This window comes from Bombina bombina, chromosome 8 (assembly GCF_027579735.1).
Source record: "Bombina bombina isolate aBomBom1 chromosome 8, aBomBom1.pri, whole genome shotgun sequence".
Classification (NCBI taxonomy): Eukaryota; Metazoa; Chordata; class Amphibia; order Anura; family Bombinatoridae; genus Bombina; species Bombina bombina.
Window position 1 is genome coordinate 187,019,197 of NC_069506.1, and position 20,721 is coordinate 187,039,917.

A 20,721-nucleotide genomic window follows, 5' to 3' on the forward strand; every position below is an offset into this window, starting at 1 on the left:
GCGCATGACGTTGGAAATGCATGCGCAAAAGTTCCTGCTTTTCTTTTTTTTACATTTAAACATGCCAAAATGCCACGATTTGGATTGGACAACGGCGAAAAATGTCAGGGGAAAAAAAAGGTCTTGGTGTCGAGGCTGCTGGAGCATGCAATAGAAAAGTAGCGGTTATATATCCGTTACTAAAGTTTTACATTTGTGTGTTTTCATCAATTAAACTAATATTATTTTAAAATTTTACATCGAATGACAAAAAATATAGGTTTTGAATTTACCATCACTTTAATGCACATATTGTATTAATTTGAAATAGCTTATTGTTTCATTATGCAACACAGTACATGTTCTGTTATTTTCCTGTTCTGAGGTATGTGTATGTATTACTAAAAATGATTCCCATGTTTAGAATTCGTGGCACAAACTATAAGAGTCCCCATGGAATTCCCATTGATTTACTGGACCGGTTATTGATTATCTCCACATCCCCATATAATGAGAAGGAAACCAAACAGATCCTAAAAATCAGGTGGGTTTTAATTCCAATACAAAGTGTAAGATCATTGATATTAAACAATCACAAAGTCAATATTGCCAGCGCTTGCTGGTCCTCTGGAGTCCTTTCTTACCACACAAAAGACTTGTAGTCTACAAATATTAATATTTATTGCGATCTTATCATTTTAAATTGGATCATTATTTCTAGTATTACTGTTTATAAGGCTTTTGAACATTACCAGACAAATACTTTTATTGATTGCATTTGTGTGCTTAGTTCTTCTTTTTACAATCTGTGCATACATCTGTTTTAGGATGTGTATCCCATGCAAGGCTTGAGAAAGTAGCCACTGTTCCTATTATTTTAGTCTTGGCTCCCAATATTTTTTAATTTTAATCAGGAAAAAGTGATTAAATGTTGCTGAAGATACCAAATAATAATGTGATCTATGGAAGAAAAAATGTTACTTCTATGTAAGCCATCTTGGAACATTTGTATTTAAAGTAAATGATTTTTAAAATAAATGATTTTTAAAGGGACATGATATCCAAATGTTGAAGCACTTGGAAATGATGCAGAATAACTAATTATCTGAACAACTCTATGTAAAAAAGGAAGGACATTTTACCTCAGTTTTTTTCAGTAGCCAAATTACATTGAAAGGTACCTTTAAAGGGACACTGAACCCAATTTTCTTTCATGTAATTAGCAAGAGTCCATGAGCTAGTGACGTATGGGATATACATTCCTACCAGGAGGGGCAAAGTTTCCCAAACCTCAAAATGCCTATAAATACACCCCTCACCACACCCACAAATCAGTTTTACAAACTTTGCCTCCTATGGAGGTGGTGAAGTAAGTTTGTGCTAGATTCTACGTTGATATGCGCTCCGCAACAGGTTGGAGCCCGGTTTTCCTCTCAGCGTGCAGTGAATGTCAGAGGGATGTGAGGAGAGTATTGCCTATTTGAATGCAATGATCTCCTTCTACGGGGTCTATTTCATAGGTTCTCTGTTATCGGTCGTAGAGATTCATCTCTTACCTCCCTTTTCAGATCAACGATATACTCTTATATATATATATATATATATATATATATATTATTACCTCTGCTGATTTTCGTTTCAGTACTGGTTTGGCTTTCTACAACATGTAGACGAGTGTCCTGGGGTAAGTAAGTCTTATTTTCTGTGACACTCTATGCTATGGTTGGGCGCTTTTTTTATAAAGTACTAAATATATGTATTCAAACATTTATTTGCCTTGACTCAGGATGTTCAACATTCCTTATTTTCAGACAGTCAGTTTCATATTTGGGATGATGCATTTGAATCGATCATTTTTTCTTTCCTTAAAAATTTTTGACTTTTTCCCTGTGGGCTGTTAGGCTCGCGGGGGCTGAAAATGCTTCATTTTATTGCGTCATTCTTGGCGCAGACTTTTTTGGCGCAAAAAATCTTTTCTGTTTCCGGCGTCATACGTGTCGCCGGAAGTTGCGTCATTTTTTACGTTCTTTTGCGCCAAAAATGTCGGCGTTCCGGATGTGGCGTCATTTTTGGCGCCAAAAGCATTTAGGCGCCAAATAATGTGGGCGTCTTATTTGGCGCTAAAAAAATATGGGCGTCGCTTTTGTCTCCACATTATTTAAGTCTCATTTTTCATTGCTTCTGGTTGCTAGAAGCTTGTTCTTTGGCATTTTTTCCCATTCCTGAAACTGTCATTTAAGGAATTTGATCAATTTTGCTTTATATGTTGTTTTTTCTCTTACATATTGCAAGATGTCTCATGTTGCATCTGAGCCAGAAGATACTTCAGGAAAATCGCTGCCTGGTGCTGGAACTACCAAAGCTAAGTGTATCTGCTGTAAACTTTTGGTAACTGTTCCTCCAGCTGTTGTTTGTATTAAATGTTATGACAAACTTGTTAATGCAGAAAATATTTCCTTTAGTAAAATACCATTACCTGTTGCAGTTCCATCAACATCTAATGTTCAGAGTGTTCCTGATAACATAAGAGATTTTGTTTCTGAATCTATTAAGAAGGCTATGTCTGTTATTCCTCCTTCTAGTAAACATAAAAGTCTTTTAAAACTTCTCTTTATCCAGATGAATTTTTAAATGAACATCATCATTCTGATTCTAATGATTCTTCTGGTTCAGAGGATTCTGTTTCAGAGGTTGATGCTGATAAATCTTCATATTTATTTAAAATGGAATTTATTCGTTCTTTACTTAAAGAAGTCCTAATTGCATTAGAAATTGAGGATTCTGGTCCTCTTGATACTAAATCTAAACGTTTAGATAAGGTCTTTAAATCTCCTGTAGTTATTCCAGAAGTTTTTCCTGTTCCTGGTGCTATTTCTGAAGTAATTTCCAGGGAATGGAATAAATTGGGTAATTCATGTACTCCTTCTAAACGTTTTAAGCAATTATATCCTGTGCCGTCTGACAGATTAGAGTTTTGGGACAAAATCCCTAAAGTTGATGGGGCTATCTCTAACCTTGCTAAACGTACTACTATTCCTACGGCAGATGGTACTTCCTTTAAGGATCCTTTAGATAGGAAAATTGAATCCTTTCTAAGAAAAGCTTATTTGTGTTCAGGTAATCTTCTTAGACCTGCTATATCTTTGGCGGATGTTGCTGCAGCTTCAACTTTTTGGTTGGAAACTTTAGCGCAACAAGTAACAGATCATGATTCTCATAACATTATTATTCTTCTTCAACATGCTAATAATTTTATCTGTGATGCCATTTTTGATATTATCAGAGTTGATGTCAGGTTTATGTCTCTAGCTATTTTAGCTAGAAGAGCTTTATGGCTTAAAACTTGGAATGCTGATATGTCTTCTAAATCGACTCTACTTTCCCTTTCTTTCCAGGGTAATAAATTATTTGGTTCTCAGTTGGATTCTATTATCTCAACTGTTACTGGTGGGAAAGGAACTTTTTTACCACAGGATAAAAAATCTAAGGGTAAAAACAGGGCTAATAATCGTTTTCGTTCCTTTCGTTTCAACAAAGAACAAAAGCCTGATCCTTCATCCTCAGGAGCAGTTTCAGTTTGGAAACCATCTCCAGTCTGGAATAAATCCAAGCCTTCTAGAAAAGCAAAGCCAGCTTCTAAGTCCACATGAAGGTGCGGCCCTCATTCCAGCTCAGCTGGTAGGGGGCAGATTACGTTTTTTCAAAGAAATTTGGATCAATTCTGTTCACAATCTTTGGATTCAGAACATTATTTCAGAAGGGTACAGAATTGGTTTCAAGATATGACCTCCTGCAAAGAGATTCTTTCTTTTCCGTGTCCCAGTAAACCCAGCGAAAGTTCAAGCATTTCTGAAATGTGTTTCAGATCTAGAGTTGACTGGAGAAATTATGCCAGTTCCAGTTCTGGAACAGGGGCTGGGGTTTTATTCGAATCTCTTCATTGTACCAAAGAAGGAGAATTCCTTCAGACCAGTTCTGGATCTAAAAATATTGAATCGTTATGTAAGGATACCAACATTCAAAATGGTAACTGTAAGGACTATCCTGCCTTTTGTTCAACAAGGGCATTATATGTCTACAATAGATTTAAAGGATGCATATCTGCATATTCCGATTCATCCAGCGCACTATCAGTTTCTGAGATTCTCTTTCCTAGACAAGCATTACCAGTTTGTGGCTCTGCCGTTTGGCCTAGCAACAGCTCCAAGAATTTTTACAAAAGTTCTCGGTGCCCTTCTATCTGTAATCAGAGAACAGGGTATTTTGGTATTTCCTTATTTGGACGATATCTTGGTACTTGCTCAGTCTTCACATTTAGCAGAATCTCATACGAATCGACTTTTGTTGTTTCTTCAAAATCATGGTTGGAGGATCAATTCACTAAAAAGTTCATTGATTCCTCAGACAAGGGTAACCTTTTTGGGTTTCCAGATAGATTCAGTGTCCATGACTCTGTCTTTGACAGACAAGAGACGTCTAAAATTGATTTCAGCTTGTCGAAACCTTCAGTCACAATCATTCCCTTCGGTAGCCTTATGCATGGAAATTCTAGGTCTTATGACTGCTGCATCGGACGCAATCCCCTTTGCTCGTTTTCACATGCGACCTCTTCAGCTCTGTATGCTGAACCAATGGTGCAGGGATTACACCAAGATATCTCAATTAATATCTTTAAAACCGATTGTACGACACTCTCTGACGTGGTGGACAGATCACCATTGTTTAGTTCAGGGGGCTTCTTTTGTTCTTCCGACCTGGACTGTAATTTCAACAGATGCAAGTCTTACAGGTTGGGGAGCGGTGTGGGGGTCTCTGACAGCACAAGGGGTTTGGGAATCTCAGGAGGTGAGATTACCGATCAATATTTTGGAACTCCGTGCAATTTTCAGAGCTCTTCAGTCATGGCCTCTTCTGAAGAGAGAATCGTTCATTTGTTTTCAGACAGACAATGTCACAACTGTGGCATACATCAATCATCAAGGAGGGACTCACAGTCCTTTGGCTATGAAAGAAGTATCTCTAATTCTGGTTTGGGCGGAATCCAGCTCCTGTCTAATCTCTGCGGTTCATATTCCAGGTATAGACAATTGGGAAGCGGATTATCTCAGTCGCCAAACGTTGCATCCGGGCGAATGGTCTCTTCACCCAGTGGTATTTCTTCAGATTGTTCAAATGTGGGGACTTCCAGAAATAGATCTGATGGCTTCTCATCTAAACAAGAAACTTTCCAGGTATCTGTCCAGATCCCGGGATCCTCAGGCGGAGGCAGTGGATGCATTATCACTTCCTTGGAAGTATCATCCTGCCTATATCTTTCCGCCTCTAGTAGTTCTTCCAAGAGTAATCTCCAAGATTCTGAAGGAATGCTCGTTTGTTCTGCTGGTAGCTCCAGCATGGCCTCACAGGTTTTGGTATGCGGATCTTGTCCGGATGGCCTCTTGCCAACCGTGGACTCTTCCGTTAAGACCAGACCTTCTGTCGCAAGGTCCTTTTTTCCATCAGGATCTCAAATCCTTAAATTTAAAGGTATGGAGATTGAACGCTTGATTCTTGGTCAAAGAGGTTTCTCTGACTCTGTGATTAATACTATGTTACAGGCTCGTAAATCTGTATCTAGAGAGATATATTATAGAGTCTGGAAGACTTATATTTCTTGGTGTCTTTCTCATCATTTTTCCTGGCATTCTTTTAGAATTCCGAGAATTTTACAGTTTCTTCAGGATGGTTTAGATAAAGGTTTGTCCGCAAGTTCCTTGAAAGGACAAATCTCTGCTCTTTCTGTTCTTTTTCACAGAAAGATTGCTAATCTTCCTGATATTCATTGTTTGTACAAGCCTTGGTTCGTATAAAACCTGTCATTAAGTCAATTTCTCCTCCTTGGAGTTTGAATTTGGTTCTGGGGGCTCTTCAAGCTCCTCCGTTTGAACCTATGCATTCATTGGACATTAAATTACTTTCTTGGAAAGTTTTGTTCCTTTTGGCCATCTCTTCTGCCAGAAGAGTCTCTGAATTGTCTGCTCTTTCTTGTGAGTCTCCTTTTCTGATTTTTCATCAGGATAAGGCAGTGTTGCGAACTTCTTTTGAATTTTTACCTAAGGTTGTGAATTCCAACAACATTAGTAGAGAAATTGTAGTTCCTTCATTATGCCCTAATCCTAAGAATTCTAAGGAGAAATCATTGCATTCTTTGGATGTTGTTAGATCTTTGAAATATTATGTTGAGGCTACTAAGAATTTCCGAAAGACTTCTAGTCTATTTGTCATCTTTTCCGGTTCTAGAAAAGGCCAGAAAGCTTCTGCCATTTCTTTGGCATATTGGTTGAAATCTTTAATTCATCATGCCTATGTTGAGTCGGGTAAAACTCCGCCTCAGAGGATTACAGCTCATTCGACTAGGTCAGTTTCTACTTCCTGGGCGTTTAAGAATGAAGCTTCGGTTGATCAGATTTGCAAAGCAGCAACTTGGTCTTCTTTCCATACTTTTACTAAATTCTACCATTTTGATGTGTTTTCTTCTTCTGAAGCAGTTTTTGGTAGAAAAGTACTTCAGGCAGCTGTTTCAGTTTGAATCTTCTGCTTATGTTTTCATTTAAACTTTATTTTGGGTGTGGATTATTTTCAGCAGGAATTGGCTGTCTTTATTTTATCCCTCCCTCTCTAGTGACTCTTGTGTGGAAAGATCCACATCTTGGGTAGTCATTATCCCATACGTCACTAGCTCATGGACTCTTGCTAATTACATGAAAGAAAACATAATTTATGTAAGAACTTACCTGATAAATTAATTTCTTTCATATTAGCAAGAGTCCATGAGGCCCACCCTTTTTTTGTGGTGGTTATGATTTTTTTGTATAAAGCACAATTATTCCAATTCCTTATTTTTTATGCTTTCGCACTTTTTTCTTATCACCCCACTTCTTGGCTATTCGTTAAACTGATTTGTGGGTGTGGTGAGGGGTGTATTTATAGGCATTTTGAGGTTTGGGAAACTTTGCCCCTCCTGGTAGGAATGTATATCCCATACGTCACTAGCTCATGGACTCTTGCTAATATGAAAGAAATGAATTTATCAGGTAAGTTCTTACATAAATTATGTTTTTTTTCTTTCGTGATTCAGATAGTGTGCAATTTTAAGCAACTTTCTAATTTACTCCTATTATCAATTTTCTTCGTTCTTTTGCTATCTTTATTTGAAAAAGAAAGCATCTAAGCTTTTTTGTTCAGACCTCTGGACAGCACTTCTTTTATTGGTGGATGCATTTATCCACCAATCAGCAAGAACAACCTAGGTTGTTCACCAAAAATGGGCCAGCATCTAAACTTCTGGCATTTCAAATAAAGATACCAGGAGAATGAAGAAAAATTGATTAATAATAGGAGTAAATTAGAAAGTTGCTTAAAATTGCCTGTTCTATTTGATTCATGAAATAACAAATTTGGGTTTGGTGTCCCTTTAAGCAGCTAATCAGGATTCTAGTCCTGTGACTTGTAAGAGAGCGTGCATCTGGTATGTGCAGAGTCAGTCATGTTATTTCCCTCCTCAGTTTAAGAGAATTTGCTATGAAATTTTGGTGAAATCTCATGACATTATAGTAAACAACAGTGTGTCATCAGCGCTGATTGGCTATTTTTTTTTTTAAACATTCAGCTGGCAGTAGCTACAGCATAACCGTTCACAGAGCACTTACTCTTGTGAGCTAAAGATATTCTGAGGTAAAAATATCCTCCTTTTTTTTTTTTTAACATAGAGATGTCCGTTATATTTTCTTGTTAGCTTTTTACAGTCGCACTTTATCACTTTCAAATGATTTAGCTTATGGGTATTATGTCCCTTTAAGCATGGGGAAGGGATCTGAGTAGATTACTGTGTATAAATATATAAAGTTAGCCCTTGTTTTACAAAAGCTTCATTTTATACCGATCACCAATTCACAATAACAGTTACAGCACTGACAGCATACTGCAAAAATTGGGACCTACGAAAATTAAACAGGGTATTTTATGTGACTTCTCTTAAAAGGAAAATTTTCCAGCAATATATGTTTAAGTGGACTATAAGTTTATTATGTCACTTATGGGCAGTTTTATACATGTGTAACAGCACCACCTAATGGTCAGAGCATTGTTATCCACTGCTAGAGAACATTGATACTAGTCTCCTATACTGCATAGCTTTCTACTTAAGGTTTGTTGTTGTGGACATTTAATTGATGTGCCTAAACTATCATTTAAAAAAAAAAAAAAAATTCTATGCCCATGAAAGGGGAAAATAAAATGTTTAAATTAAAAAAATCATTGAATATAACAGCTTTAGTGAAATGTTTTGCAAATGTGAAAAATGCATCAGAATGCAACAAATAATGTTCTATTTGTGACAGCAAGCAGATTGATTTTATATGCTGCTGACCCCTATGAGCAAATCAAAAGTAATTTAGCTCTGTGTACTTCAGGGAAATTATGTAGCTTTAAGTGCCACTTTAAGATCACATTTTCCATTTCACAAATCATATATGTTTGTTTATGCAAGTCTATCTACAGGCCTGCAATTGGTGGTATGGTAGTTAGTAACTGAGCTCTGTTATCAGTGCTATTTATTATTAGATGCTATGTCCAGCTTATTTGTGCTATAGATTATTTTTGTCACTTAAAACTACATAGTTTCCCTGAAGTACACAGAGCTAAATTTATTTAGATTTGCTCCATATCGGTAAGTTTCTGACCGATACCTAAACATATTATTATATATATATATATATATATATATATATATATATATATATATATATATATATATATATATTCAGACATGAATAAGGACATGGGTCCGAAACGTTGTCTGTTTTAAAGTGGCTAAATAAAAACATGATGTTTTAATACAATTGGTGGTGCATTGGTGGTGCAGCTATACTATTATTTTTGGACTGTTTTCTTGGGACCTTGGTGCAGGTCCAATAGTTGGCACACCTGCAAACAAGTTTTGCTACACCCTTGGTGCTTGGGCAATTTCTGACTTAAATATATTATATATATATATATATATATATATATATATATATATATATATATATTTATATATGGTTTGCTTAATAATGCCACATAGAGCTCTAGAATTGCCACTAACACACATTCGGATGGAGATTATTAAGTGGTAATCATACTGAGACCCAATTGCTTTGACAGATGTACAATATATATGGCTATTATTGTGTGTAACTCAAAATCTGCTATATTCTGAATAGATGTGAAGAGGAAGATGTTGAAATGAGCGAGGATGCATACACTGTACTGACACGTATTGGTCTAGAGACTTCTCTCAGATATTCTATTCAGCTCATCATTGCCGCAAGTCTGGTCTGCAAGAAAAGAAAGGTAAGAATAACAGGCCAACAGAAGGGTAGTCATGATGCTTCTGGGTTGTTCATATCGTACATGTTACTTTCATGGCATTGTGACATTAAAGGGACAGTAAACCTTAAAAATAATGTTATATAATTCTGCACATAGTGCAGAATTATATAACATTATTTAGGTGCTATAGCCATAAAAGCATTTTTTCCTTTTATATTTTGATAAAATATGGCGCTTTTACAGACCCGCTCTCTGCTGAGCGGGTCTGTAATATTCAGTCAGCGCATCGGGCCAGCTGTATAGTCACAGCCCGGCCCGACCGCGCCATAAGACTAAGTGCAGCTCGCTCCTCGCTCGCAGAGAGCGGGTCTGTAAAAGCGCCGTATTTTATCAAAATATAAAAGGAAAAAATGCTTTTATGGCTATAGCACCTAAATAATGTTATATAATTCTGCACTATGTGCAGAATTATATAACATTATTTTTAAGGTTTACTGTCCCTTTTAAAATGTGAGTTCCATTTATTTTATTATTCCAACTAGTATTGATATTCTAAAATATATATTATGCTTTTTTCCCCAGCAGAAAATTCTAACTTATATAGGATATAGATTTTTTTCTATTTTATCTATTCATATAAATATAAGAAATTGCAGCAGAGAAGTAAGAAATATAAATATAGTGCTATTACCCCTCTTTTAAAGTGTGTGTATATTGTGTTCTTTATTCTGCTATATCTATATTATAGCTTAAATGAGGTAAAGAATGTGAACAAGATCCTTCTTAATTTATGTCCATCTCAATATTAAGTCTGTTTTGTTTTTTCCTCAGGGCAATGAAGTACAAGTAGATGACATCAAACGAGTATACTCTCTATTTCTTGACGAGTCTCGTTCAACACAGTATATGAAAGAATATCAAGATGCCTTTATGTTTAATGAATTGAGTAAGTATTAATACATCCTTAAGAGTGGACACAGTATTGTTTTTTTAAATCAGCCTCTAATAAAACGATAAATGTAGCTGTCACTTATATTATCTTACATTATGTGTAACTCATTTTTCTTCTTAATTACAGAAGGAGAAACCATGGACACTTCCTGATATTAAGCAAATCTGCTGGCTGAGTTCTGTTGTCCATTTAAAAACCTTTGTGTTAAATGCCTTAATTTGTTTAGAAAACTGCACCCTGATGATCCTCCTTTTATATATAAAAAAATTTCAAAAAGAAACATGATTTGTGTTTTACTTTCTAGAATTAATAAGGTTAAGTTTATGGAGTAGTTATGTTGTTGTGTTTGTTGTTGTTCTTGTTCGGTTTTCACTTTTTCTTAACTTCTGCCAACTTATGGATACTTTCCAAGAGAACTTCATTAAACCTGTAACGGGTCACTTTTCTAAATCTGCTGTGATCTGTCACTGTGTGGTATAAAACATTTTATTTATTTTCTACAAAATGAACGTACATTTTTATATTTTAAAAACCTTTGTTTTCAATCTGAAACTCTTTTGGCTTTGCTTAGACACTGAAAGGATTAATCCAGGCTGCATGGACTGTAGAACGTTTTTAGGTGTTCTATTGACACCTCCACATAGCAACTCATCTTGTATCAAACATAAAACAAGAGTCAATTCATAATGTTACATATTTTATTAATAGCTGTTGATGGAGATGCACATTTGGTCCACTTCATCCAGATGAAACCCATATTTTTCTTTTTCATGAAGGTCTTTTGAAGCGATCAGTTAATTAGCTGAAACTGTGATATGTTTTTTTATTGTTAAGGTCAAAGTAATATTCAAGAGTAATATGGAAAATGCAAACCCATCCCAGTGTGGTAATTCCTTTTTTTTTTTTTTTTTTTTTTTTATTTAAAAAAAAAAAAAAAGTATTGTGCAGCGGTGTCCCCCGTCCCCCCCGCTTATGCTCACCAGAAGTCTAAGTGATTCTTTGCCATATATCATTAAAATGTGATTTTATGGCTTGTTAAAGAATCAATACCCCACAGCTGTCTCCTACTAAGTATGAAATAGGCTGACTGTGACCTGTGTTCTTTAACTCAAGCAATTCCATCCTACACATTGGTGTAAAACAGTATTGCAATTGGTGTTACCATTTGTTTGGAATTTTAAGCATTAAAAAAACCCAGTATGTGCTTGTCCTATACCTATTCCTTAAATCAGAAGCCACCCAGAATGCTGGGACCCTTGGTTTTTAATATACATATGTCTATAAAAGAATATGTTAGGAGCCAGAACTAGAATTTTAGGAGCTCCGTTTACTAATATTTATCAACCTCTGCCTTAATTACAACAGAACTGCTGTATTAAGGATTTGAAGGCACAATTTGCTTTTTTTAATCTGTTTTAGACAAATTATTATATGTTTGTTTTAAAAAAATAACCACTAGTTTTTATACTGCCAGTGAGGTTAGATCATGCACCACAGTATCATTTAACAGCATGGCAATATTGTTAAACAATTATATCTGCAGAAAATAAATTTTGTTTTTCAAAGGGGTCTATTGAGGTGAATTAAAACATTTCAATTCCCGCCATTAACTATACACTATGAAGGTCCAAACCCAATGAGTATCTCCTGCTAGAAAAGCTGTGTTAGCCCTGCACATTGCATAGTTAATGCTGTGTACAATTCACTTAAACTAGTAGAATTGCAGGTGAATCGTATGCAGCAATTAACTAAGCATTGTGCAGGACTAATTCGACTCTTGTTGCAGGAGATACTCACTGGGGTTGGCCCTTGAAAATGCATAGTTAATCAAAGATTTCAAATCACCTGCAATTCATCTCTTTGTGAATACAGCACAAAGTATTCACAACTTACAAATATAAAGCGTTTTTACTCATGTTGATGATTGCAAGATTAGATTCAAGCATAAGTTAACCTGTTCTATGACAAGGATCAATAAAGACAAGTTATTGGAAAAACAGTTAATGTGGGTTATTTTACACATCTTTTGTTTTAGCAGCTAGTATATATTCTAAACTAGTTTGCTCCCCTCCAAGACATCATTTAATTTATATAACATAATCATTGCCCCTAAATTATTTTACATTTTCATTATATGCATTGCATATCTACTCCAAAAATAAGTATATGTTATATTGTTCTCATTAAAGACTCTGGTTTTATAGTTTTACAGCATACTATTATGGCCAAAAATGCTATTTCGGTTATTTAATAAGTTACAATATTTTCATGCTAGAGTTATGATTTACTGGTGTAATGCCCCCTTGGGTTGCTTTTCATTCTGGCATTAAAGTGAAGTTTTTATACTCATACTATTGATCAGAAATTAGGCATTATTAGTTAAGACTTGCATGCAATATGCATTTTTAAAATCATTTTAAATCTGTTCTTTTCTTTGCAATATATTCAGGAGTTTACAACTCTAGAACAGTCCAAGAATACACCCATGGAAACTCCTCTTGAGAAAATTTCCCTTGTTTCCCTTGCTGTGACCAGTCAGAGGCCAGATACAAAGGTGTGCCTTAAAAGATCTATGATACTGTGTAGTATGTAGGTATGTGCATCTGCTTAATGCGAAGCAAGCTGGGTGCTTATGGCTTTCGGCTCTTTAGAAACCAGATTTCTTCTTGTGAAAGTGAAACACACTAAGATCTGGATTTGCACACTTAAACAAGAAGAAATCTCTACTATGACATAGTAAAATGTAGAGAGAGCATAAAATGATAGCAGTGACAAAACATCTATAGTTTCCTAATTTTAGTGTCCGGTTTTATGGAAAATGATATCTATGTTTAGACCCATACCTACAAAGTACAGTTTGAGTTAAAGCACAAATGCCCTGTCTTCCTGACTCTGGTATAAACTTTGATTCTTTATCAAATGGATATAAGACCGCTGGAACAGAAGTCTGGTCCAATGCTCTGCACTGTACAGTCGCTGTAGTCCATCTTGCACAGGTTACACTCACAACTCACTGCCACTGGATAGGTGAAAAATGGATCAATGCCTTGCTGACAGTCAGGGAGTTTGATGGTGTCATAACGAATCTCCTTATAGGTACAGACATGTTGGTAAACTGAGGAAAGGGCACTCTTGTATACAGGCTCCTGGGGGATGGTTAGTAAAAGACAATTTAATACAGTAGAATTGCATAAAAAAACAAATGCATGATAAAGAAGTGGGCAAACATTTTTAATTTAAAATGAGCTGTTTCCTTTTATTTCCATGTCCCCCGTATAATGTGAGAGCCATCAGCCAATGACAGACTCATATACAAATATACTGTGAACTCTTGCACATGCTTCGTAGGAGCTGGAATCTTAAAGTGTGCTCATACAAAAAGACAGATTTTTTTTTATTGCATACTCCGAATCATGAAAGTTTAAAGGGACAGTCTACACCAGAATTTTTATTGTTTTAAAAGATAATCCCTTTATAACCCGTTCCCTAGTTTTGCATAACCAACACAATTGTATTAATATACTTTTAAAATCTGTGATTAGCTTGTATCTAAGCCTTTTCAAACTGCCCCCTTATTTCAGGTCTTTTGACAGGCTTGCAGTGCTGACTCCTAGGTAACTCCACGTGCGTGAGCACAATGCTATCTAAATGACACCCAACTAACACCCTCTATTGGTGAAAAACTCAAAATGCATTCAGATAAGTGGCGGCCTTCAAGGTTTAAGAGGTTAGCATATGAACCTCCTAGATTTAGCTTTCAACTAAGAATACCAAGAGAACAATGCAAAATTGGTGATAAAAGTAAATTGGAAAGTTGTTTAAAATTACATTTCCTATCTGAATCATGAAAGTTTATTTTAGACTAGACAGTCCCTATAATTTTGACTTTAATGACCTTTAGGCTTGCACAAATCAGTATAGCATGTGTGGAAAGAGGAGAATGACAAGATCATCTGTGAACTTTCAAGTTAGTAGACAACGCTAATTGGGTTGTGTGCTATAACTGTGATTGGAGGAGTTGCTTGTTTATGCAGTGGCTTCTTATAGTGTCACCCACACTTCTTACTTATGTCTCTATGTCCTTGCTGCCCCCTGCAGGATCAGGACTCTTTAAAAAACAAACAAACAAAACAAAAAACCTAAATGAGTGGCTTTACTTATGAACTGCACTATTTTAATTGTTCTATGTTTAATGCATAGAAAAGATTTGCAATATACATGTATTGGCTTTTACTAGAAGCATTTTTGCTATCCCTGTTTCAGCATCATGCACACACATAAACTTACACTATACAAGGTATGCTAGTTGTTACAACACCAACTGTACAGAAATAACAAGAATAATATGAGAATAGTACCCCCTTCTGTGTTGACCGCTGCCTTCTATCAGTCTCTCCCAAAAGACTGTTTAAAGATATGTAGACAGTGGGTGTAGAGGCGCAGGTCCTTTATAGTATTCTTTTCTGATGCTTCAGTTAGCGCGGAGGAGTAAGAAACTGGACTTGTGATTTGTGTAGATCAACACCAATTAATTAGTGCAGTATACTTACTCTGAAAGAGTCCAACCTCTTCATTTATATATAGCATTTGAACGATATATTGTAGAGTTTGCTTTTTCCTGATGTGAGTGTAACTGCAAGTAATGGAAATTACACTGAAATTTGTTGGGTCTCACAGTGTGTATAATGTGCAGTATAGTCGGCTCCTAACAGGATTTGTAGAGATGATCTAATTATTTCCAAAAGCAGACAAATATTTGTTATAAAAAACAAACATTTATTAAAAACGTCTATGCGTTTCAACGATATACTCGTCTTTTTCAAGAGCAGTAAAAAGTGCACATTATGCACACGGTGAGACACAACAAATTTCAGTGTAATTTCCATTACTTGCAGTTACACTCACATCAGGAAAAAGCAAACTCTACAATATATCGTTCAAATGCTATATATAAATGAAGAGGTTCAGAGTAAGTATACTGCACTAATTAATTGGTGTTGATCTACACAAATCACAAGTCAAGTTTCTTACTCCTCAGCGCTAACTCATGCACACACATGCTGTGTATGCACTTCATTCAAACACTCCACCTGCTCACAAAGCCAGCAGCAGCATGGAGTAGAGTTTTGTTTAAAGCCTTGTAAGCACCCTTATACGTGTGTCACTGAAATGGTGAACTATACAAAACAAATTCACTTATGTACATTTCGATTTTGACTATTATGCCCCTTAATATCACCCTAACTGATCTTATCTCCTTAAAACGTGTGCTCACAAAGTAAAACTCACCCTTGTTTGGCAATATCCACTGCAGATGGAGGTGGTGAGGGTCATGCAGGAAGGACAGCCTTCTTTCTCAGCAGAGATGGTGGCATTAGTAGGGTGACAGAGGCGGTGTCCTTGCACAGCAGACAAGTATACAGTCAGAAGCATTAGCGCCACTTGAAAACAGGTCATTCTGTGTAAGCAGAAATACACATTTTTTTTTTTTATGCATTTAAAATTAAAATCTGCACTCCAATTTTTTTTTTAAATTCATCCATATACTGTAGTTAGCAAAATTTGCATTGTTTTACAGATCAGTGGCACACTAATTGAAGCAAGTGTTGTTTATTTTATTTCCTTAGCTGTGGCCAATTAGGGACAGATATAAAAGAATTCTGGCACACATCAAGCAATCACTGTACAGAATGTAGGAAGGGTCTGTGTTCAGAATTCCAGTAGAAAATCTACCATTTTCAGATTTAATTTAGAGAAAAAATAGCCAGAATAAATAGTAATAGGTTAATGCAAAATTTGCTTACTGTGCGTAAACCTATTATGGGGATTTACATTTTGTATTTAATGTCCCAGTAAAGGATAATGAAAGTTACTATAGCCTTATATAATACAGAATATCTAACTCTTCAATCAAATTTTTTTTTTATATTGCGTTCAGGTGCAAATATTTAATTGTGTACATTTCTTTATACCACATGCATAAAAATATAAGCAAAACACAGAAATATAACATTTCTACTCAAAATGGAAATCATTTATGTAAAGATAATTTATAAATCTTACCTTACAAATGTGAGCTCAATACAGAAGTCAAATAGCATTAGAGAGAAGTCAACTAGCCACCTTGCTCCATCATGTTTTAATTTAAATAGCCAGAGACTAATCAACCCCCTTCTGCTATCAAGCTGTGGAAGGCCATGTGGGTGTGTGAAGGTTAGAAGGATCTTTTTGTTCTCCGGAACAGATTATTAAATCATTGCTGCATGATAGACTTACCATTTAAGAGAGGAAGGAATGAAATGCTTAATTTAAAAGCGAGGATTCTCTTAGATAAAATGTAAAAATGAGTGTATATTGTTAAAGGGACATGAAACACGATTTTTCTTTTTTCATGATCCAGATAGAGCAGTGATTTTTAACCTTTTTTTTGCCGTGGCACACTTTTTTACATTAAAAAATCCTGTGGCACACCACCATCCCAAAATGTAAAACAAATCACACATTGTAGCCTAATACAGCATATATATATACACATACACACAAACACACACATACTGTATGTTTTGTGCTGTTATGCCATGCCTCCTACAAACTACCCCTGCACTGGGAGTAAAAAACAAGCAAAGTTTAAAAAATGTCACACTGTTGTCAGTCTGCCGTGGCACACCTGAGGATCTCTCACGGCACACTAGTGTGCCACGGCACACTGGTTGAAAAACACTGAGATAGAGCAAGTGACTTTAAACAACTTTTCTAATTTTGTTCTATCATCTAATTTGATTAGTTCTTTTGGTATCCTATGTTGAAAATCATACTTGGGTAAGCTCAGGTGCTGTGATTGGTGGCTACAGCTATATGGCTCGTTATTGGCTTACTGAATGCGCTCAGCTAGCTCCCAGTAGCCCATTGCTGCTTCTTCAATAAAGGCTACTAAGAGAATGAAGCAAATAAGATAACAGAAGTACATTGGAAAGTTTAATTCTCTATCTAAATTATTAAAGGGGAAAAAAAGTGGTTTCACGTCACTTTAATGGCCGAGAAGAAAGAAAACACAAATATGGCTGACTTACTATAAACCTTGAACTTTTGAAATTAAAGAATTGTTGAAAACTATTGTAAAAAATAATTTCTTTCTAATGGCATAGAGAGTTTACAAATCCATTCTAATAGTAGGAATTCAACTCCTGGCCACCAGGAGGAGGCAAAGAACACCCCAGCAGAGCTGCTAAGTATCACTCCCACTTTCCATAAACTCCTAGTAATTCTTTGCTTTGTACATCTGGGAGGATGTGTAAAGATGGTGTCTGAAGAACCTCAAGTATTTAATCCTTTAATGGGTACTTTTCACTGCAAGCAAGGATTGGGGCAATGCTGTGTCTATGTAATCCTCTTTAGTAAGAGTAATGGTGGCTATTAGCTGTTGGAGGTCGGTGAGGTAGTCCTTACTTTAACTCCAACAATGTATGCTAACCCCTATATAGAAAACCAGGGTTAGTTACTCTGCTTTTCTTATATCTTCAATTCCCAGTCAGCAGTTGGATGAGGCTTACAGACCTGGAGCTGCTGTTACTGCTCCACAGCAGAAGACCCTGGAGGGTAAGTCCTTTCTTATTTACCTTATTAAGACAGGAAGATATCTCTGAGGAAGGACTGGGAGGTTAATCAGGGACCTAGTGGGACCTGCTACCCTCAGAAAGGGTTTGTATTTTTTTTTATATATACGCTGTTTTGGGATATTTTGGGGCTGAACAGCTATCTGGCTTTCTGCCAGGGACAGGGATTTTGCCTCTTTCATTGCCGGGCAATTATACAGATAGCCCAGGCTGTATGTGTGTGGGGACTGGGTGTCAGGGCGACATTATTATTCCCACCTTCTATCCCTGCATGGTCTGTTGCTACGGGCTTTGTGGTCCTTCTAATTGTAGGGGCTCAGCATTTATTGAGTTTGTTTCTTATACCCTATTGGACTGCAAGGGAGCATATTTTGAGCGCTTGATAATTGTTACACTGGTTATGGCAATTTGTTCTCAGGCTGTTATGCCTGTTAGTTTTTCCCCTCCTTCTGCTAATCCTGATCGCAGTAGTGTGATTTCTATGAAGACATCACAACTAGTGTACTCCACTAATCTTCTAAGGGGTTGTTTTGTGTAAATAAACATATTTTTCACTTTTATGCTCATGTTTTTGACTAGCTTTAGTCTAGGAGAACGGCCATTGTTGGCGGATGCAATAGTGTTGATATGTGATTAATACAGTGGGGGTTCTGCCAGATTGTCAGCCTGACGTGTGCCGCTCCTATCGGGGCTTATATATCATTCTGTGGGTGCATTAAATATCATGGCGTCTTCTTTTAATATATTTAACATGGTGCGGTTCAATCAATGTGCGTTGAGAGAGAGGCTGTTTCGTGGGAGTGACCTATTTCAATGCCGATGTTAAGCGTGAGCTCTCTATCTTACTCGTACCCCCTTTTAGCGGCGATCGCATTGCATGCCCTTTCTTTATCTCTATGCCCCTTTCTCCTATTTTGAGTTGTGGAGTGGGCTAGTTGTTTGGAATCTCCTAACATTTGTAGGAGGTAGATTCATTTTAGAAGGCTGCTGTGACACATCTCTGTTGTGCTTGTGTTCTGTCAACAACTTCAATTCCTCAAACTCCAATCTGACGTCACTTCTGGTGACTTCTATTTTTACTATCTGTTTTTGCCTGGGGGGCGCAACGCCGATCCTCTGGCATACACCCCAAGTAAACCTTGAACCCCCCAGGCGGAAGCAAAATAGATAGTGAACATAGGCGATTACAGTGCCCATCTGGTTGTGAATCCTGTCACTCACTGAGAAACGGACCAATCGGATGTATGGAATCACCAGAAGTTTAGTCAGATTGGAATTTTCGATGTATTGGAGTTCTCTATAGAACACCTGCACTTTTAGTTTTCTAGAAGTGTTTTGATGGAAAATATTGTATTGTATGCTAACCCCTATATAGAAAACCAGGGTTAGTTACTCTGCTTTTCTTATATCTTCAAGTCCCAGTCAGCAGTTGAATGAGGCTTACAGACCTGGAGCTGCTGTGACTGCTCCACAGCAGAAGACCCTGGAGGGTAAGTCCTTTCTTATTTACCTTATTAAGACAGGAAGATATCTCTGAGGAAGGACTGGGAGTTTAATCAGGGACCTAGTGGGACCTGCTACCCTCAGAAAGGGTTTGTATTTTTTTTTATATATACGCTGTTTTGGGATATTTTGGGGCTGAACAGCTATCTGGCTTTCTGCCAGGGACAGGGATTTTGCCTCTTTCATTGCCGGGCAATTATACAGATAGCCCAGGCTGTATGTGTGTGGGGACTGGGTGTCAGGGCGACATTATTATTCCCACCTTCTATCCCTGCATGGTCTGTTGCTACGGGCTTTGTGGTCCTTCTAATTGTAGGGGCTCAGCATATATTGAGTTTGTTTCTTATACCCTATTGGACTGCAAGGGAGCATATTTTGAGCGCTTGATAATTGTTACACTGGTTATGGCAATTTGTTCTCAGGCTGTTATGCCTGTTAGTTTTTCCCCTCCTTCTGCTAATCCTGATCGCAGTAGTGTGATTTCTATGAAGACATCACAACTAGTGTACTCCACTAATCTTCTAAGGGGTTGTTTTGTGTAAATAAACATATTTTTCACTTTTATGCTCATGTTTTTGACTAGCTTTAGTCTAGGAGAACGGCCATTGTTGGCGGATGCAATAGTGTTGATATGTGATTCATACAGTGGGGGTTCTGCCAGATTGTCAGCATGACGTGTGCCGCTCCTATCGGGGCTTATATATCATTCTGTGGGTGCATTAAATCTCATGGCGTCTTCTTTTAATATATTTAACATGGTGCGGTTCAATCAATGTGCGTTGAGAGAGAGGCTGTTTCGTGGGAGTGACCTATTTCAATGCCGATGTTAAGCGTGAGCTCTCTATCTTACTCGTACCCCCTTTTAGCGGCGATCGCATTGCATGCCCTTTCTTTATCTCTATGCCCCTTTCTCCTATTTTGAGTTGTGGAGTGGGCTAGTTGTTTGGAATCTCCTAACATTTGTAGGAGGTAGATTCATTTTAGAAGGCTGCTGTGACACATCTCTGTTGTGCTTGTGTTCTGTCAACAACTTCAATTCCTCAAACTCCAATCTGACGTCACTTCTGGTGACTTCTATTTTTACTATCTGTTTTTGCCTGGGGGGCGCAACGCCGATCCTCTGGCATACACCCCAAGTAAACCTTGAACCCCCCAGGCGGAAGCAAAATAGATAGTGAACATAGGCGATTACAGTGCCCATCTGGTTGTGAATCCTGTCACTCACTGAGAAACGGACCAATCGGATGTATGGAATCACCAGAAGTTTAGTCAGATTGGAATTTTCAATGTATTGGAGTTCTCTATAGAACACCTGCACTTTTAGTT

At 36.9% G+C, this 20,721-nt stretch overlaps 2 protein-coding genes across 2 annotated transcripts in view; one reads left to right on the top strand and one right to left on the bottom strand.

Annotated features, from left to right (window-relative positions):
- The window catches only part of RUVBL2 (RuvB like AAA ATPase 2), a 36,217-nt gene extending 25,658 nt beyond the window's left edge, over nucleotides 1–10,559 (top strand). Inside the window, exons 12-15 of the mRNA XM_053689953.1 lie at nucleotides 404–523; nucleotides 9,219–9,348; nucleotides 10,159–10,273; nucleotides 10,406–10,559. Of these exons, the coding sequence (XP_053545928.1) occupies nucleotides 404–523; nucleotides 9,219–9,348; nucleotides 10,159–10,273; nucleotides 10,406–10,431 (391 nt within the window). The 3' untranslated portion in view covers nucleotides 10,432–10,559. The remainder of the gene's footprint in view (nucleotides 1–403; nucleotides 524–9,218; nucleotides 9,349–10,158; nucleotides 10,274–10,405) is intronic.
- A 510-nt stretch (nucleotides 10,560–11,069) lies between these two features.
- LOC128638092 (lutropin subunit beta-like) lies at nucleotides 11,070–15,736 on the bottom strand. Its single transcript, XM_053689954.1, has 3 exons — nucleotides 15,569–15,736; nucleotides 13,207–13,425; nucleotides 11,070–11,096 (listed from the first exon to the last, which is right to left on the bottom strand). The coding sequence occupies exons 1-3, from the start codon at nucleotides 15,734–15,736 to the stop codon at nucleotides 11,070–11,072; spliced, it is 414 nt and encodes a 137-aa protein (XP_053545929.1).
- Nucleotides 15,737–20,721: the final 4,985 nt, after the last annotated feature.